This window comes from Manis javanica, chromosome 4 (genome assembly GCF_040802235.1).
Source record: "Manis javanica isolate MJ-LG chromosome 4, MJ_LKY, whole genome shotgun sequence".
Classification (NCBI taxonomy): domain Eukaryota; kingdom Metazoa; phylum Chordata; class Mammalia; order Pholidota; family Manidae; genus Manis; species Manis javanica.
In genome coordinates this window covers 66,028,504-66,045,100 of record NC_133159.1, presented here as the reverse complement: position 1 = coordinate 66,045,100, position 16,597 = coordinate 66,028,504, and the positions used below count along the sequence as shown (strand labels likewise).

The 16,597-nt window shown below is 35.7% G+C and overlaps 1 protein-coding gene and 1 long non-coding RNA gene across 3 annotated transcripts in view; one reads left to right on the top strand and one right to left on the bottom strand.

The window, feature by feature from the left end:
- LOC140848921 (uncharacterized) overlaps positions 1–4,580 on the bottom strand; it is a 49,632-nt gene extending 45,052 nt beyond the window's left edge. Inside the window, exon 1 of the long non-coding RNA XR_012130225.1 lies at positions 3,360–4,580. This is a non-coding gene — a long non-coding RNA (uncharacterized lncRNA). The remainder of the gene's footprint in view (positions 1–3,359) is intronic.
- Positions 2,901–16,597, top strand: part of ADGRL4 (adhesion G protein-coupled receptor L4) — a 105,469-nt gene continuing 91,772 nt past the window's right edge. The window contains exons 1-2 of one of the 2 annotated variants that reach the window (XM_073234178.1): positions 2,901–3,286; positions 4,596–4,745. Coding sequence is in view for 1 of the 2 variants with exons in the window: in XM_017657780.3 (XP_017513269.2) it covers positions 3,265–3,286; positions 4,596–4,745 (172 nt within the window). In the remaining variant the exon portion in view is untranslated. The remainder of the gene's footprint in view (positions 3,287–4,595; positions 4,746–16,597) is intronic. The other variant, XM_017657780.3, reaches the window with a different exon arrangement.

Genomic DNA, 16,597 nt, shown 5'->3' with positions numbered 1-16,597 from the left:
CAGAGGTGGTCAACCACCTAGAAGCCACTGACACTATTAACACTTAGAGGAGAAATTACACACTCAAAGAAGCTTCATGAAGGAGGTCCAAAAGCACCATACATTCCTTGTTCCAGTCTCTATGAGCACCACAAATATGTCTTTGGAGAGGTCTTCATTTCAACTGTGCACTAATTTCCTAGTGCACAGTTATGGAATGCCCAACAGTTATGACATGCATATTAATGAGCTTAGAACTTAGAACCATGATCTAATAGGGCAGGCATTGCTGTTACCATTTTTCAATGGGTAAACTGACCCCAAAGAGGTGAAAGAATCTACTTATGATAAAAGCTTGAGCCGAACCCAGGTTTTTACAGTGAATACTTCCCACAGCAATCTTCAACTTGACCAACATCATTTGAAGGAAATCCTGTTTAATTTGGCACTTTATAGACAGACCCAAGATGGAGCTAATCATGGATTTGATAAGATCTGATATTGCAGGATGAGTGTTCATATTGGTGTGTTAAAACCACAATTGGATAGGCAGCTTGAAAATGACTTAACTTCCATTAACTTCCATATGTTTACTTAGTGACTGTTGTGTGGTCAAAAATTAGACATACCTCAATGGTATCCAAGTGAAGAACCTCCATAAAATTTAAACTTTTTCTATATTCCTTTAAGAATACTTCTTTAAAATATGCTTTTTTCTCACTTGAGTTTCAAGTATTTGTTTGGATTGAAAATTCTAAATGTTTCTTTTACAGTAACATAAAGACAATTGATCCAAAATTATTCAGTAACTATATTTATTCCTTAAGAAAATCGACTTTTTCAAGTAATAAATTTTTAAGTAATTTTGATTTTTACAAAGAACAATCTTAAAACTATAAGCGTTATTAAGAACGTCATGCTTACCCTTATGCTATGATGAATTTTCTTGATTAAAGAAAACTATGAATAAATTTTCACTTTTTAATATGAACACACATGCAACAGGAAAGTTTAGAAAATATTTATTTCGACTTTTAACTCACTTTTGTTAATTTTAAACAATGTATATAGAAAAACAATATTTTAAAAAATTGGCTGCCTTCTATTATTGTTAGTATAAAAATGATGAGTAAGCACGTATGGCTGATGGAGTAAAGTGTTTTAGAGTAATGATTTTAAAAAATAGGTACTATGTTTCAGTTTACAACTCATCTCAGAAAATAATGTATTTCTAAAGACTTTGGAAAGCTGGTTGCACATAAATGGAGTCAGGTCACTGGAACACCTCCAATTTTATATTATAAAACTGAGCTCATTTCTTTCTTCCCTTCAAAGCAACTCCTTATCCTATCTTTCCTATTTTTGTCAATGGATCCTCCCTTCTGCTACACAACTAGAAAATCTTCACACTCTTTTTCCCAAACAAATTTCTTAACCTTAGCAAGTCAACCAGGTAAGTTGTCTTCATCTAATCCTTTCTGGAATCTGTCCCTCTCTCCCCATCCAAATACTCTTACCTTCTCCAAGCATTTGTAGTCTATTTCCTAGATTATTCTGGGTTCCCTGACTTTGATGTCTCCTTAACATCCCTCATCCAGACTGCTGCCAGAATTTTTTTTCAACTGAATCACTGACTAGCTGAAAAAAAAAAAATAAAAAAATAAAGGAAAGGAATATTTAAAAGCAACCAAGTAACAACAGAATAAACCCCCAAACTTATTTTTCATGCCATTTAAAGCATTTAAATCAGCTTCTCAGACTCCCTGAGTAGCAATAACTGGTGACCCACTCATTTTTTTCAACACCCTTCTGAGGGTGGTACTACTACTATAGAGCTGATTTAGGAGCAAAATAGCTTGGGTTTGAACTGAACCACTTAACTAACTGTATGACTCTGGGAAAGTCACACAACACCTCAGCTCCTCATTGCCCTAATCTATTATGGTACCACTCTGGAGCTTTTTGTAGGAATTAAATTAAGCTAGAAAAGGTATAAGAAAAAGCAGTGTAGAGCCAGGGAAATAGGTCTGTAGTTGGGTCATTTTAACTTCTGTCACTGTGACTAGGTTTAATTCTTGCCCCACTCGTTATAATCTTTTTGGAGTCCAATGGCCATTCGTGTTCATCTTTGTGAAGGTACTCTCTGTACACAGTTAATTATCAGTGGGTTTGTTAAACAGAATGCAAATGATATGTAACAAAGGTATGCCCAACTGTTTAAAGGTTAAACAACTTCTGTTGATGGCACAAACATTAGTCATCTTTTCTTGATTGAGGTATAGCTAACATACAATAAAACACAAATTTTAAATGTACAGTTCAATGGGTTCTGACAAATACATTCATTCAACTGCTATCCTAGTCAAGATGTAGCCGCTACCACAGAATTGTCCTTTACACCTCTCTACAGTCAACCACACTTCCCATCCTAACCTCAGGAAAGCACTGATCTGCTCTCATTATTGACTAGCCTTGTCTGCCAGTGATTTCTAATTTTTAAACTAAAATTGTTTCTATGTTTTAACCTAAATGATCTGTTTTTATATAATCAACTTATAACATGCAGAAGGAAAACTATATATGATGCACCAGCTGTTTTTGGAGGGAGCCCTGAGGTTAGAGGTCAATTTTAGTTAAAAGTAGGAAACAATCTTTCGTCCTTCCATTGTCATTTAATTCTTGAAACTTGGCTTTTTTGTTTGCTTGTTTTTTACTCAAGTCACTTTAGGCACAATCCTAGCCTGGAGCCAAGGTAGAGCATGTCCTTCTACACTCTGGAGCCCTGAGCCCCAGCAAGGTGAGGACCGAATACTGGCAACAAATGCCCCGTTGTCTGGAGCCAGGGCCCATAGTTCTTTATGGAAACATATTAGCGACTGCCAGAGCGCTGTGTCCCGGAATTTGGGTAGCCCTGGGACCCAGGCCGGTCCGCTCACTCTCAGGAAGGCCACCGCACGGGTCTCTGAAGCGCGCCGGCTATGTCGCTCGGAGCCCGCGGCCCGCCTTCCCGCCCGGGGTCCACGAGCGCGCTCCGGGCGGGGCGTGGGGGGCAGGGAAGCCCGTCGGGGCGGCGGCGGGGAGCGGCCCGGGGCCGGACGCGGCCAGCCGACCCGGGGCCTGACGCACACTCGCACAGAAAGGCCGGAAAGTGTGCGGAGGAAGCCGGCGCGTCACGGGGCGCGGAGCCGGGACCTGCCGCGGCCGCCCAGCTGCGTCCCGGGACCTCGGCCGCACACCCGCCGCTCCGCCGCCTCGGCCGCCACCGCCACCCCCGCGGCGCCGCCAATGAACCTGCTCCCGCTCCTAGGTGAGTGCGCCGCGAGGGAGGCCGCGGGGCCGGGAGCTGGGACGGGGTGAGACTTTTCCAGGTCGGAACTCACGTGCCCAGTGGATTTGGCCGAGGCTCCTAGGGAAATCGACGCAGTTCAGCTCAGGATGTTTTTCTCCTTGGCCTTTCAACTCTGAAGTTGGTATTCAGGGCCCAGGGACCAAGTCACCTTTTTATTCCCGCCGAGAAAGTCCCCAAACTCTCAGACTTTGACCTTTCTTCTGATCTCCCCTCAAGAAATTTGGCAAATCCCAACCAGTAACACTTGTGGGAGTTTTCCTGGCAGGCTAACGGGACTGCCAGCGCAGACTTCGGGTTCATATAAAATACCATTTTGATGAAGCTGCGCAGAAAGATAATAGATCACATCTTTGAAGTTGAATTAATTCTGATTGAGACAGTATGTACAGCTGTATCTGAGGCTGGGATTTAGAGTCAAATGTTTAAGAATCTCATGTTACTAAACAAGGACAATTTATCACAGGTGACTGTTTTCAGAGCAATAAATTGCATGAGTCACAACTGTTCATCCCTAGGCAGATTTGTCTTGAGAAGCCTTAGGATAATAAAAAAAGGAATGCTCTGTGCTTTTCCTAACAGCCCACAAAATATACCATTTCCAATTTTGTTTTCAATAATTCTGAAATAAAGTCTTGTTATCTCTGTGCTTCATTTTGTTGGTCATGTTTGTGTGGTGTTCCATTTTTGGAAGAATCAATCTTTGACCAGTATGTTGAGCTTTATTTTAATTTGTCCTAATGGGAGAAAATGTAAAAGAAATTTTGTTATGGAAAAGCCAGAATTTTAAAAGATCACTAGAAACCCCCAAAAACAATAAGTACATTTGTTGTCCTCCTGGATGTTATATGTTTCTCTTCATCTTAAAATAACACATTTGAATTTGAAAAGACCCAAATACACCATTCATCCTGATTTCTGCATAGGATCATTTGCAGAGGAGGGAAATTGCTTTACAATCATTCAGTTACCACAAGGTGAAAGGTCCAGTGATCTAGAAATGCTGTTTTCTTGGTTGTTTAGTACATTTTAACTTTGTTGAGATTTACTTGGTAAACACTGAGACTGAAGAAAAGCATGACTCTTTTTGCTTACCTGCTCTTGGGCTGTTATTTAGCTAATGCTCCCTTGGAAAATTCTTATAATCCATTTATCTAAATGGAAAGAAAATCTTTAAAAAAGGGTATTTGTGTTTATTGTAGTCTAACTCAACAATGAGGGGGAGGTTTTTCTTTTTTTCCTTAAAGGTGTGTTTCTCTATTTTCTTTAGTGGGTTTTTCCACTTTGCTGAATTGTTGCTACACTCAAAATTGCACCAAAACAGCTTGTCTTACAAATGCAAAATGTGAAACACGGAATGGAGCTGAAGCCTGTTATTGCAACATGGGATTTTCAGGAAATGGTGTCACTATTTGTGAAGGTAAAAAGTATTCATTACCTTTTCTGGATTGTATTGCAAGATTAAATTCTGATGTGATTGCTTTCTCCTTGTCGAGAAATTAAGTTTACATTATACTGTTTGATTACATGCCATAGTAAAAAAGCTTAATTAGCTAAACATTAACAGTGTTTGAACTTCCCATGTCAAAATTCGTACTGTTATTGATTTTCGATGAAAATGTCTATCTATTGTATATCTCATTTTTGACATGAATCTTAAAGATTGTCCCTGAACTTAAGCAAGAAAGTAAGTTGCAGAGAGCAGAGTCTATATCTTCGGGAACAAAAATACACAGAGTTCATGAAGCCCAGGTTACACTGGCACGCATCACTTCAGATACCTTCTTTAGTAGTTGACTACCCAAATTTAGTATTAAGCGATTTGAGGGTTTCTCTTGCATTCCTTGGGTGTATTCCGTTGAGGGGGGGGCGAGGCCCAGGGGAGAGAGAGAGAGAATTTTAAGAGAGTAGATTTCATTCATATTAGGTTACAGCCCAGAGCAAGAAGTCTAGAAAAGGTTCTTCTAGGGTACAGTTCAGCCCATTGACTTTATAAACAGAATATACTATCTGATAAATTTAAGTAATTTCTTGTCTGTGGTCACCACCACCACTCCTTTCTCAAAACTCGCTCAATATTTCTTTGTTGTCTTTTTCATTTTAAACTGGGCCAATAGAACATTTTGTGTAGGAGGGAGAGAGAAAAAGAGTTACAACTCATATAAATTACTTTGAAAATATAATTAAATGACAAGTTCACATTAGAACTATGTGGTGTTATACTCATAAATGTATTTAAGATAACATGGACTTTTTCTAATTAAGCCAGGATGTTGTACTTTGTTAATATTGCATGTGTTTGCTTACAGGATAAACAAGTTGTATCTCGTGATTCAATTTGATAGGCTCTTAAAAAGATTAAATATGGCATATATAGTAAGACCAAACCTCATCGTAATTAGTTTAATGTTTTAAAAATGTAGAGCAAAGCTACAGTTGCTTAATGGTGCATTAGATCAGGCATTTCTGCTTGTACTTACAACTGGGATTTGTAATATACTATTCTACAAGCACTGCAAAATTCTTTTCATAAATAATCTTAGGTTTTTATTGTATATTTAACTGAATGGCATTATGACAAGTTAATAGTTGAGTGACCTTCAAAATACCGCATCAAACATATTAGTGCGCCTTACCACTAATCATTACAAGTACCAGAGTACTTCATAAGCAGGGTTATCTTTATATGATTTAGATACTTTTCAGTTGTCATGACTACCATCATTGACATGAACATTTTTTCACAATTTGGACCTTCAGCACCCTACTAGCTTATAGTTATGTTTTTAATGTTTTTTTAATACATCTTCCATTATCCAATGCAGTTGTTTTTCCCCCTGATGCCTAAGTCAATAGCCCCCCAAAGGGCAGAAAATATTTTCCCTTGAAAAAAAGAACCTCCAGACTTTGGCCTGTGATTTCTTTTCATGCAGAATACAATTTGTAATGGGAATTTTTTTTTTCCTTGCAAGTTATTTTTAATTTAAATCCCATTCTTATTTAAAGAAAGTTACATTTTCAGTTGTTTTAACATTCACTATCTGAGGTTTCTGATGTCTTCTTAAAGCTGTTCAAACAGCGGTTTTCATCTTTTTTCACCTTTTATTAATTCACTGACTGGTTTTGACATCTTTTTCATTAAGTATATGTAATATGTTTTTTGGAGTTAGAACATAGTATTTTCAGCTGCTGAACAGTCTAGGTAATATTTTTGTTTTGGAGACACTTGTTGGCTTTTTTTGTCACTGAAGAGATTCCCCACTTGTCTTGTCTTTCTCTAAGACTGGTCCGAGGTCAGTAAGAATTAACGGGACTGGAGTTTTGTTACAGAGGATGCCTACTTCTTGAGGAATCAAAGTTGTTTGTTTTTTGGCACCATTATCATCATCTTCATCACGTTCATAAAATTTAACTCCCTCAGAGAGTTGCCAAAGGAATGTTATGTTAATAACCCGATTTCACTTAATGTGCTCTGTTCTAAGAGCTAATTTTGAACACATCATTTAGAATTTGGATGACGTCTTACAGAAACAAGTTTTAATAGTTGTAAATTTATTTCACTCAATCATCTTTTTATTGAACGAATATTTATTAAGCACTTTCATCATCGTCTTTATTATTGGCATCAACACCGTATTCTGGAGAGCTAATATTTGCTATGCACTGAGTCCAAGATACTAATTAGCACAATTTCACCTATTATTATTCCCATTTTATCTCTAGGGAAATAGAGTCTTAGAAAGGGGTAGGTATCACATCTCAAGTGATACAAGTGCTGGAGCCGAGATCCTATCCTAGAGCTTGTACTCTTCCTTACTATGTTTGAGCATAAGGCCTCTGCTTTCTAGATACTGCTATTAAACTTGGATTAAAGTAATAAGTAAGACATTGACCCTGAGTTCCAGTATATATGAGGAAGTTACTAGTGACTTGATGCAATGTTATAGAAGGTATATATAAAGGTAAAATTGAGATGTATAACCAAGTGCGGGAAAGCTTTCCAAGGAGAGGTAATATTTAAACTGAGAATTGAATAATAAAAAGGATTCATCCAGACTGACAAAGTAGCAAAGAAAAGTCAGGTAAAAAGGATCATCAGTAAAAAGGGCCTAGAAGTTGAACATGTGTGGTATGTTTTAGGGAGCCACGTGTATTTAATGCTGGATATGTATCATAGGCTATATTAGTTGGAGGGGTTAGTGTTAGGATGTTGGGATATGGACTTTATTCTGTTAACAATTAATAGCCATTGGCAAGTATTAAGTAGCTGAGTTACATGATAAACTGTTGTATTATAAAAAGAGCTCCATCAGGTAGAGTAAAAACGGATTAGCAAGGGTCAATACATGAAAGGCTATTGTACCCAACCTATAACAACATTAGTACTTAGTACAGTTCCTTACAGTGTATGTCACCACTGCCCACTGTATCTTTAATTTTAGTATCAAGCTTTTAAAAGAAGAAATACAGAGGCTGTCTTTTATTTAAAAATGCTGTTATGACTGATTATAGTTTTAGAACCTACTGAGTTGCATGCTAAAGTCTTTACATATGAGAGAAGCAAGAGTGAAAGCTTGAGCTTCCAGTGTCCCAAGACTAAAGTGATAAAGCTAGAACTCAGACCCTAAGGATCTCAACCGTCTCTAGATTGCCAAAACTGTCAGCATATGACTACTTACCTGACTTAATTAGTGTAGTACAGGTTTTTAAAACAAATTGGTAGAAACAGTATCATTTTAGTAGGAATTTATTGTTTTTAACAACTTCACTGAGGCATGAATAGGAATTTCTGAACACACTTATCTTTATGCTGATAAGTGAGAGTATTTTAAGTAAGGAGACGAAGAAGTTTGTGTAGAAATTTTGGGGTACTTTTAAAGGCTTTGGAAATTGTTGGTAATATTTATCCCTAAAATTTAAGTTATTCTAATTTTTTAAATGTATATTACAATTGCTATTTTTTTGTGCTTCTCAGCATAGTTTTAGTAATTTTCCATGCACAATTATCGTAAATCTAGAGAGTGAGAGTCCCTCCTTCTCCAATTAATTAGTAAAGTGTTAAAAATGGGAGGGAAGGTTGGAAGGGATGAAAGAATTTTGTGTACATATACACCATAATATTGCTTGGTTTTGATAAACCAAGCTGGGAGAAGTGAGAATCAAGAACAAGGGCAAAGATGCAGTACAGCACATGTTTGGGTGTGGGGATGGAGAAAGAGGTTGTCTCCCTACTTTAATATAAACTCATTAAGTGGGGCTGTGTTCTTGGAAAATTCATGCAATCAGAATGGGTAGGAGAAGAACAATTGCCCCAGGTGAGGATAAGAAGGGTCAGGAAGAGTGTAGCTGACAGCTTACATGTTTGTATAAAGATCTTTCACAGCTTGGGACAAGTCTATTATGAGCAACATCACAAGCCCTTTACAGAAAATAATAAAGTCCTGATACCTGCACTCAGCTCCCTGAAAAATACTCTACACTTTAAAAGCAATTTTTCATTATTATCCAATAACCATATATATGCTTGTAAAATTTAACTGGAGGACTATCACGCTTAACTAGAGAGCAATATGATACTGGTAAAGGTAGAAAGAACAATGTCAAAATAGCTATCTAAGAATCAGGAAGAAGTAGTCTGTGGGCTCAGAACATGGGAGAAATATTAATTATAATAATCCACTAGTTTGATTCTGCCCAGACTGAAATATAAGTGCTGAGGGTACATTATTGCTTCCATAACAGTTTGTTCTTTAGTAATAAAGAGGATGCTCATCAAAATGGGCCAAACCAACAGTAATCAGAACAGATGCAAAGCATTCAAGGTAAATGTGTGTGTGTATGTGTGTGTCGCGTATATACACAGCAGTTAACACAATTAAAGGGACTGTGTCCTACAAATAAAAACTGCAGTTTTAGACATTTAACAAAGTGAGAATTTGATGATTCCCGTAACAGAAATGTTAAGAGAAAAATAACTCTAACTCTTCTTTGCAACACATCTCCATGATATTTCACATTTAACATGATATATATGTAGTTATACCATAGGTATAATGACTATCATATCTGCCAATCTGATACATGAGGAGCTTTTAGCCAAATCTAGTGGGTAAAGTGGAAAATTAATTGCCAAAATGGTTTTAAGAAAATGGTATGTGGTTATAAAGTAATATGAGGTGGAATATTTCACATGATAGCAAGGAATAAAGACAATTTTTAAAATTTTGAAATGTTTTGATATTGCTTATAATAAGATCACTGGAATAAATGTACTAACTCTCAAGTTGTTACTACTCATTTGAATGTATATTTTCTGCTATTTGTTTAAAGATAGATGCGTTATTTTCCTGCACTCACCCCATAACATACCTGTTCTTCATGAATCCACTTCCAAAGAACACTGTTACTATCTCTAGCTTTCAAACAAGGATAAACTTAATCCATTATTGAACTAGATTCTAAGTGTTTGCCGACTTTACTAGAAATATATTCATTATCCAGTTATTAATGCAAATATTTTATAATATAAAAATGGTGTAGAAAAAATGTCATAAAATGTATCAGTACATCTTGGGGAACAGTACACATATTTTCTTAATGATAAACATCATAATTACCTTTACAAAATAACTGAGAAAGAGGCAAAATCATTTACTTATTTTAACAATTGAAATACTCATTCTGTCCCTTTCATACTTGAAATCTATTAGAGCTTCGAAAATTAAGAAAATGGTGCCCCTAACTACTTAGCACAACAACAGTATATTTCTGTTAACAAAAAAGATGGTCCAGAAGCTTAATTTTTCCATATCTTGGAAAATTAAATGTCTGGTTGTGAAAGTTAGTCTGTTTATTACGTGAGACAGTTTAGAACAAAAACAAGGAAAATGAGAGTTCACAGATCTTTAAATTGTACCTATATGTAACTTCTGTGAAGTCACACCCAGAAGCTGGAGTGGATCCCAATTGCCTGGATCAGGTCCCTCTAGAGAAGCTGTTTTTCACACCAGCTTCTAAATCTTGTCTTTTTTATCTTAACATTATCTCTCAAATGTTTGTTTTCATTTCTCATCAGGCATCATCAGCATTTCTCATAGTTCATCTGCAACTTCTCTCATCCTTGTACATTTATTACATTGTCATGGTGTTGGAACTTAGGAGTAGAGTTAAGTAGCAGCAGAGAACAGCATTATCTTTTTTTGCCCTCCTTCCCTGCCTCCATTCTCTCTCTCTCTTTCTTGCCTGTTTATTCCAACACTCAGAAGAAGTGGCTCCTGGTTTTTAAGGAATATTTAAAGAATATTTGAACAACTGGAAATACGTATCTCAATAACATTACATACACATCTTCATGTTATTATGTTACTAAAAATTCTTGAGGAAGCAACTGTGTTTTGTAAAGCAGTGCATTTTTACATACCTCAGATGAACTTCTTAGGTAAATAAATACTAATACAAACTTGGAAACATATGCACTTTGATGTGCTTCTAAATAGTCATGCGTCAAATTTTTTTAAAGTGAGGTGCATGTTTCCTTGGGATTTCGTGTACTGAATAAAAATACAAGCTTTTTAAGAAACGATAGTCTAAACTAACCCAAAGCTTACATTCTAGGATGCGTGATTTCCATGAACTTCTTCCAAATAAAGAAAATACCTTGGCCAATTTCAAAAATTATTTTCCTTGTACTAGAAATATGACGCCTTTCGTCTGTTGACAAAGAAAGGTTACACAATAGAGAAAACAAACTTTACCATGATGATGAGGGGAAACTTCCTCAAAAATATCCACTCCATAAGGTTACAAATCTTTTCAATATATAGAAAGAGAAAAATAAAAGAATAACTATTATAAAAGCTTCTTTTAATCCAATATTTTATTTTTAAGATGAGAAGGACAAATGGACTTGTGTCCTTGGAGTTTTACTGATGAACTCCACAGTTTTAAAACTAAAAATTTCTGATCTAAATTGCCAATCATTTTTAAAGACTAAGTTTCAGGAACCATTTTTTCTAAATCATCCTGTTTCATGTTTCTCTCACAGGATACTTATTAGAATTAATGAGACACGAACTAACAAATATCTTAAGGACTCAAAGAAGTGTTTAATATGGAAATATAATTTTGAATTTTCCTATATAACCTATAATGAAACGTCATGAAAAGTTTTCTTCTTGTAGAAGTCTTGTTTATTTTTAATCATTCTTTAATATGCATTACCTAGATGAATTCATTACACATTTAGAATCAGAAAAGTAAAGTCAGATAACTAATGGCACAATGAACTAAACCCAAGTAGTGAAAATAAACACACATCTTCTGAATTCTAACAGTCAAAAAATTATTAAAAATTCTGTGTTAAATCAGTCCTTAATAAGAATTACCATCTGATTTGACATTATCAAAGTGCTGATTTTTTTCTAAGTGGACTGCCACTTTTGTTTTTACTTCAACCTAAATTAACTCACCAAGTATGTATATATGTTTATATTGACATATAATAATTGATGTATAATATTGCTGATGGTAAGGCATCAGTAAAGAAAAAAAGTGGATATTGGTTTTTGAGAATTAGTTTTCATTTTATATCTGAAGTGAACATAGCAGCTGTACCATCTTATATCTTCTGTTCATCCATATTCTTTAGGAACTGCTAACATTAAAATTAAATGAAAATTATGTTCTAAATGTGGAATTTTCATACATTTTAATAATCCTCTGTTGCTTTTCAAGAAAAATACTTGTAGAAAGAAGATTAAAGGGATAATGGAGTTAGCATCTTCTATACCACAGAGGAATTCACTGAGTTGCAATTTTTCTACTTTGTTTATTACTCTGTCAATATTTTAAGATTGCAAACTTTATTTTGCAAAATTGATAATATTTCCTTTGTTCTGGGAATGTCAGTTGTCTAGACTCCCAGTTTTATAGGATATCAGTGTAGTTCATAGCCAACTCCTGGTTATTTCAGAAGTAAATTATCCAATCTTCTGGTTATCTATTTTTCCATTATTTTCCTTATTTAGTCTCTTTCATGCTTATATAAATGACTTGCAAATTTACAGTTTACTCTTAAAAAATAATATTAATGTTAATTTTAGTGCTTTCTGTAAGCTAGACATTATTCTAAGCACTTTTACATGAATTTAGTCCTCATAATAATTCTCTGAAGTAAGGGCTAGTATTTTCCCCAATTTGCAGATTAAATAATTTCCCAAAGAAAGCACATTGATATGATCCTCAGACTAATCTGTAAGTCAGCAAGTAAGGACACTGAATCTAATCAAGACAAAATGAATTACTTCGGTGGTACCCCCCGCACATATTGAATGTGCTTTTCCCCCAGTACATTATCAAATGACTTGATTAAAAAGAAAAAATATATGTGGTGTATATATTTCATATACCTTAGGAATTAGTGCAGGCAAGTTAAAAACTGTTTACAAGTTTTAGTATATTGGTGCAGGCAAGTTAAAAACTGTTTACAAGTTTTAGTATATTGATGAAATTCATAGATTAAGTACTATTGTTTAACTCCTGTTCATTCACCTCCTTCAAGCCCAGTGTACTGGCCATAAAATCAGTGAAATCAAAGGCAGACTATAAGAAGTCTACAGATCAAAAGTGAAAAAGTAGAATCCAGTGCTACAAAAGGGGGCAGTTCAGTGTACACAAAAGTCTTCAGTGAAAATAGTGGCTTTTGCTTGTGGTAGGGATCCTATCCCCTTCCCAGAAAGAGTGGAAACCTAGGTGATTAGGTGAAAGGTTATTTTCCAAAGGCTGCTCATATTGGGGCTTCCTATTCCCCATTGGCATTTGCTTCCCAATAAAGCCAAGAAAATACTCTCAAAGGAAACTTTGTAATCTGCCTGTAAGGAATTCTTGAGAGTAAAAATTGATGCCACTTTTCTGCCTATTTCCCACTTATGTTACCTGGAATAATTACTGAAAATTGCTGCACCCTAACCCTGTATACAGGGAATTCTGAACTCTTTTGCACTAATGAGGTTGAAATGGCTGGCAAGCAAAACCTTGGCCAAGCTACCTGTGATAATCAACATTGTTGTTCAATTATAAACATCTTAAGAGTCATTTAAGGATAACCAGACATTGGAGAAAAGCCAGTAATACAAACACAAAGATGAATAAATAGAACAATTGGCCTACACAATGATACTTTTAGGAAGAGAAAAGAGGTTGAGGGAAAATTTTCAGCTTATGCACCCTTAAGGAGATTCTGAAAAAGTTTGCATGCAAACGAACAAATCAAATAGAATAGGTTTCTTGGTACAAAAGAGCTATCTTACTACAGAAGTACTTTCTTATATATCCTAAAAACTTTTGGCTGCTCAGTTGCCTGTACCTCTTTCTCTTGTTTTTTGGTTGGAGCAAGAGGCATCAAGACAAAAAGCTAGTAAAATTGTGAGTAATGCAGGCCAATGCTTAAAAATCACCGTAAGATTCATACCAAAGTCTCTATTCCTGGGTTTCCTTTCCTATCAAGATGATCACACATAGAACAGGGATGCTCTAAATTCAAATTTGCTTGCACATCAGTGGAAGGTACAACAAGATGGCAAAAACCAAGATGTTCTTGAGCTCATCAGGTTAGCACAATCACTCTTTTTATAATGATAAAATGTTACCTCTTGTGATCTTTTCCATATCTGTGCCAACACCTTTCCCAAATTCCTCCCATGCTTTAATCTCAAAGCTAAAATAAAGGAGCCAGTGTGTTTTTTGACTCTTATTGCATGACTTCACTATGCTTTCTCACATTATAATGTCACTGATATGGGGAAGGAGCCCACATGTGGGAAACACAGATAGTGCATAGTTGAAGAACCTCTGCTTTGTTTGGTTGAACTTGAACTTTGTTTTTTACTCACTTATAACTTTTTTGGTCATGACATTTGTAATTATCTGCAGTCTCTTTATGTTGTTTGTTTCCCCAAGTGATTTCCTGAATTCACTGGCTAATACTTTTGATTTTACTTGCCAAACCAACCTAATATATTTTTCTTATATGTGTAGTCTGATCAATATTATCTCCAAATTGAGGTGATAATGTACAAGAAGGGATGGAGAATAGTATCCAGAAGAATTGCAGAACTAAACAGCTAAGATGAGAAATATGAAAACAAAACTGCAAAACTAACATGGAGAACCTAATATCCAAACAAAAAGTCTTAGGAAGAGATCAGACAAGATTTAGCAGAGCAAATAATAAAAAATAGGAGAATTTTCCGAGAGCTTGAAAAAGACAAGAGTCTTCAACTAAAAGAACCTTCTAGTGCCTGCCTATCCTCTATAGCATGTATGCCTACGTGAATGTGCCTTCATTTCTCAGCTGTTTAAGGAATACCTTTTGATTGATATCCTGTGCAAAAGAGGAGCATAATTTACTACATAACCTGTCACTTTTATATATACATTCAAGTTGTTTATTACCTTTATATCCTTAGACAATAATGGAATATAGTGGCTGACTTAATGTCAGGCTGTTCAATCCATGGAGCCTAGGGTGAAAACCTATTCAAATCATAGGGACAGAGTAAAAGAAAGTGCTTTTCAAAAGGGCATTTGAGTGACTGTTACCATCAGGAGAATAAATAGGTGGTAAGCAGCCAAAAAACATAGATGACTTTGATGAAAAATTTTCATCAATCCTTTGAGCCTCCATTCTATATTCAGCCATTTTCATTTAACCTCTACTTTGCTAAATCCTTTTCCTGAAATCAATTCTAGCCTAAGGAACTGCAGGGGGGTGGTATTTTAGAAATTCTGTGAAACAATCTTATCATCTGAAAAATAATTTCTAGATCAAAGTCTTATCCTTCGTTCCCATTTTTGGATCCCTCTCTTATGTCCTTACATCCCATTAACTAAGACCCAGGCCTGTAAACTGAAATCTTTCAGGTATTTCATAACCTAGTAACTAGATTCTCTACTAATAAATTCTAATATTACTGTATCACAGTCTCCAAACTTGTTTTAAATATTCTACCCCTATTTAACTGGGATTCTCATGGTAAGTCACAAAGAACATCTGAGCCTCAGTTTCTTTGTAAAATCAGCAGATTTATTAGGATCATTATTAATGTCTCTCCCAGCTTTAAAGTTTTTTGATTGTATTATTATAAGGCATTTTTATCTGAACTGTAATCAGTTTCCAGTTCAACCACTTTTTTCACATATAGCCCAGATTTAGGGCATAATTTGAAACATGAAAGTGAAACAGATAAGTACCTTGTTTTTTTATCTGTAAACTCTGTAATCTTTCCACCATGTACCCTGTTCTTTAAACTCTGATCTGTGGAGCTGGCATGACTCATGCAGACAATGTTTTCATCTATTCCTGTGCTCACCTCCTCCCCACTCAACAGCCATGACACATTGTGATGATCTTTCCCTGCTGAGCAGGATGTGACCTCCAAGTTCTTCTCCACACAGATGCTACACGTCAGTAGAGGTTGGCAGATAAATGAAACTTACTTTCCATGTTTTCTCTGGTGGCTTCCACCCTTAAAATGAATTTCTGGATCATTCTTCAGTAAGCTCTCTGGTATTATAGTTCTGAAAAGTGAGGTATTAAATATAATATGATCAGCAAGATAAGGACAATATCAGAGTCACTTGAATCATTAAACACAAGCAAGAAGGCTGTAAAACCTTGATCTTTGTATTTGCTCCCCTATCAGAGAAGGTTACTGTTATGTATGATTGAGATATCGCCTTTGAATATAAGATGGTGTACATATCCATCTTGGGAGTAAGAGAGTTAAGATTCATATGATTTTATAATTAAACTAACAGCTGGAACAAAATGCTACAAAATGGGACCTGTCCTTGTGTTGCAATTCCAAAAGAACTTTGATGCTAGTGTGTTTGCGAGTGAGTGATGAGCCAGGGATGGCAAGAATGGAATGAATCAGAGGGGTAGTTCTCTCAGCTGGAAACCTGCACCCAAATTTCTCCATTCTGAGGATTACATATATTTATGGGCATTAAAATACTTTTATGTCAGGCTCAATACATGAGACAGGATAATCAGTTGTATGTGAACTCAGAGGAGAAATCAGGCACTTTCAGCGCTGGAAATATTATAAGCTGAGACTCATTATCTAAGGCACAATCCACATGTCATTTTCTTTGCAAGGCCTTTCTCATTTCTATCTGTTAAGAATAACTGCTTATTTTTTTATGTTCTTCTCATAATTCCTTATCATTTTTTACATTAACACATAATATTGTAAGTTTTGATGGGGTCTG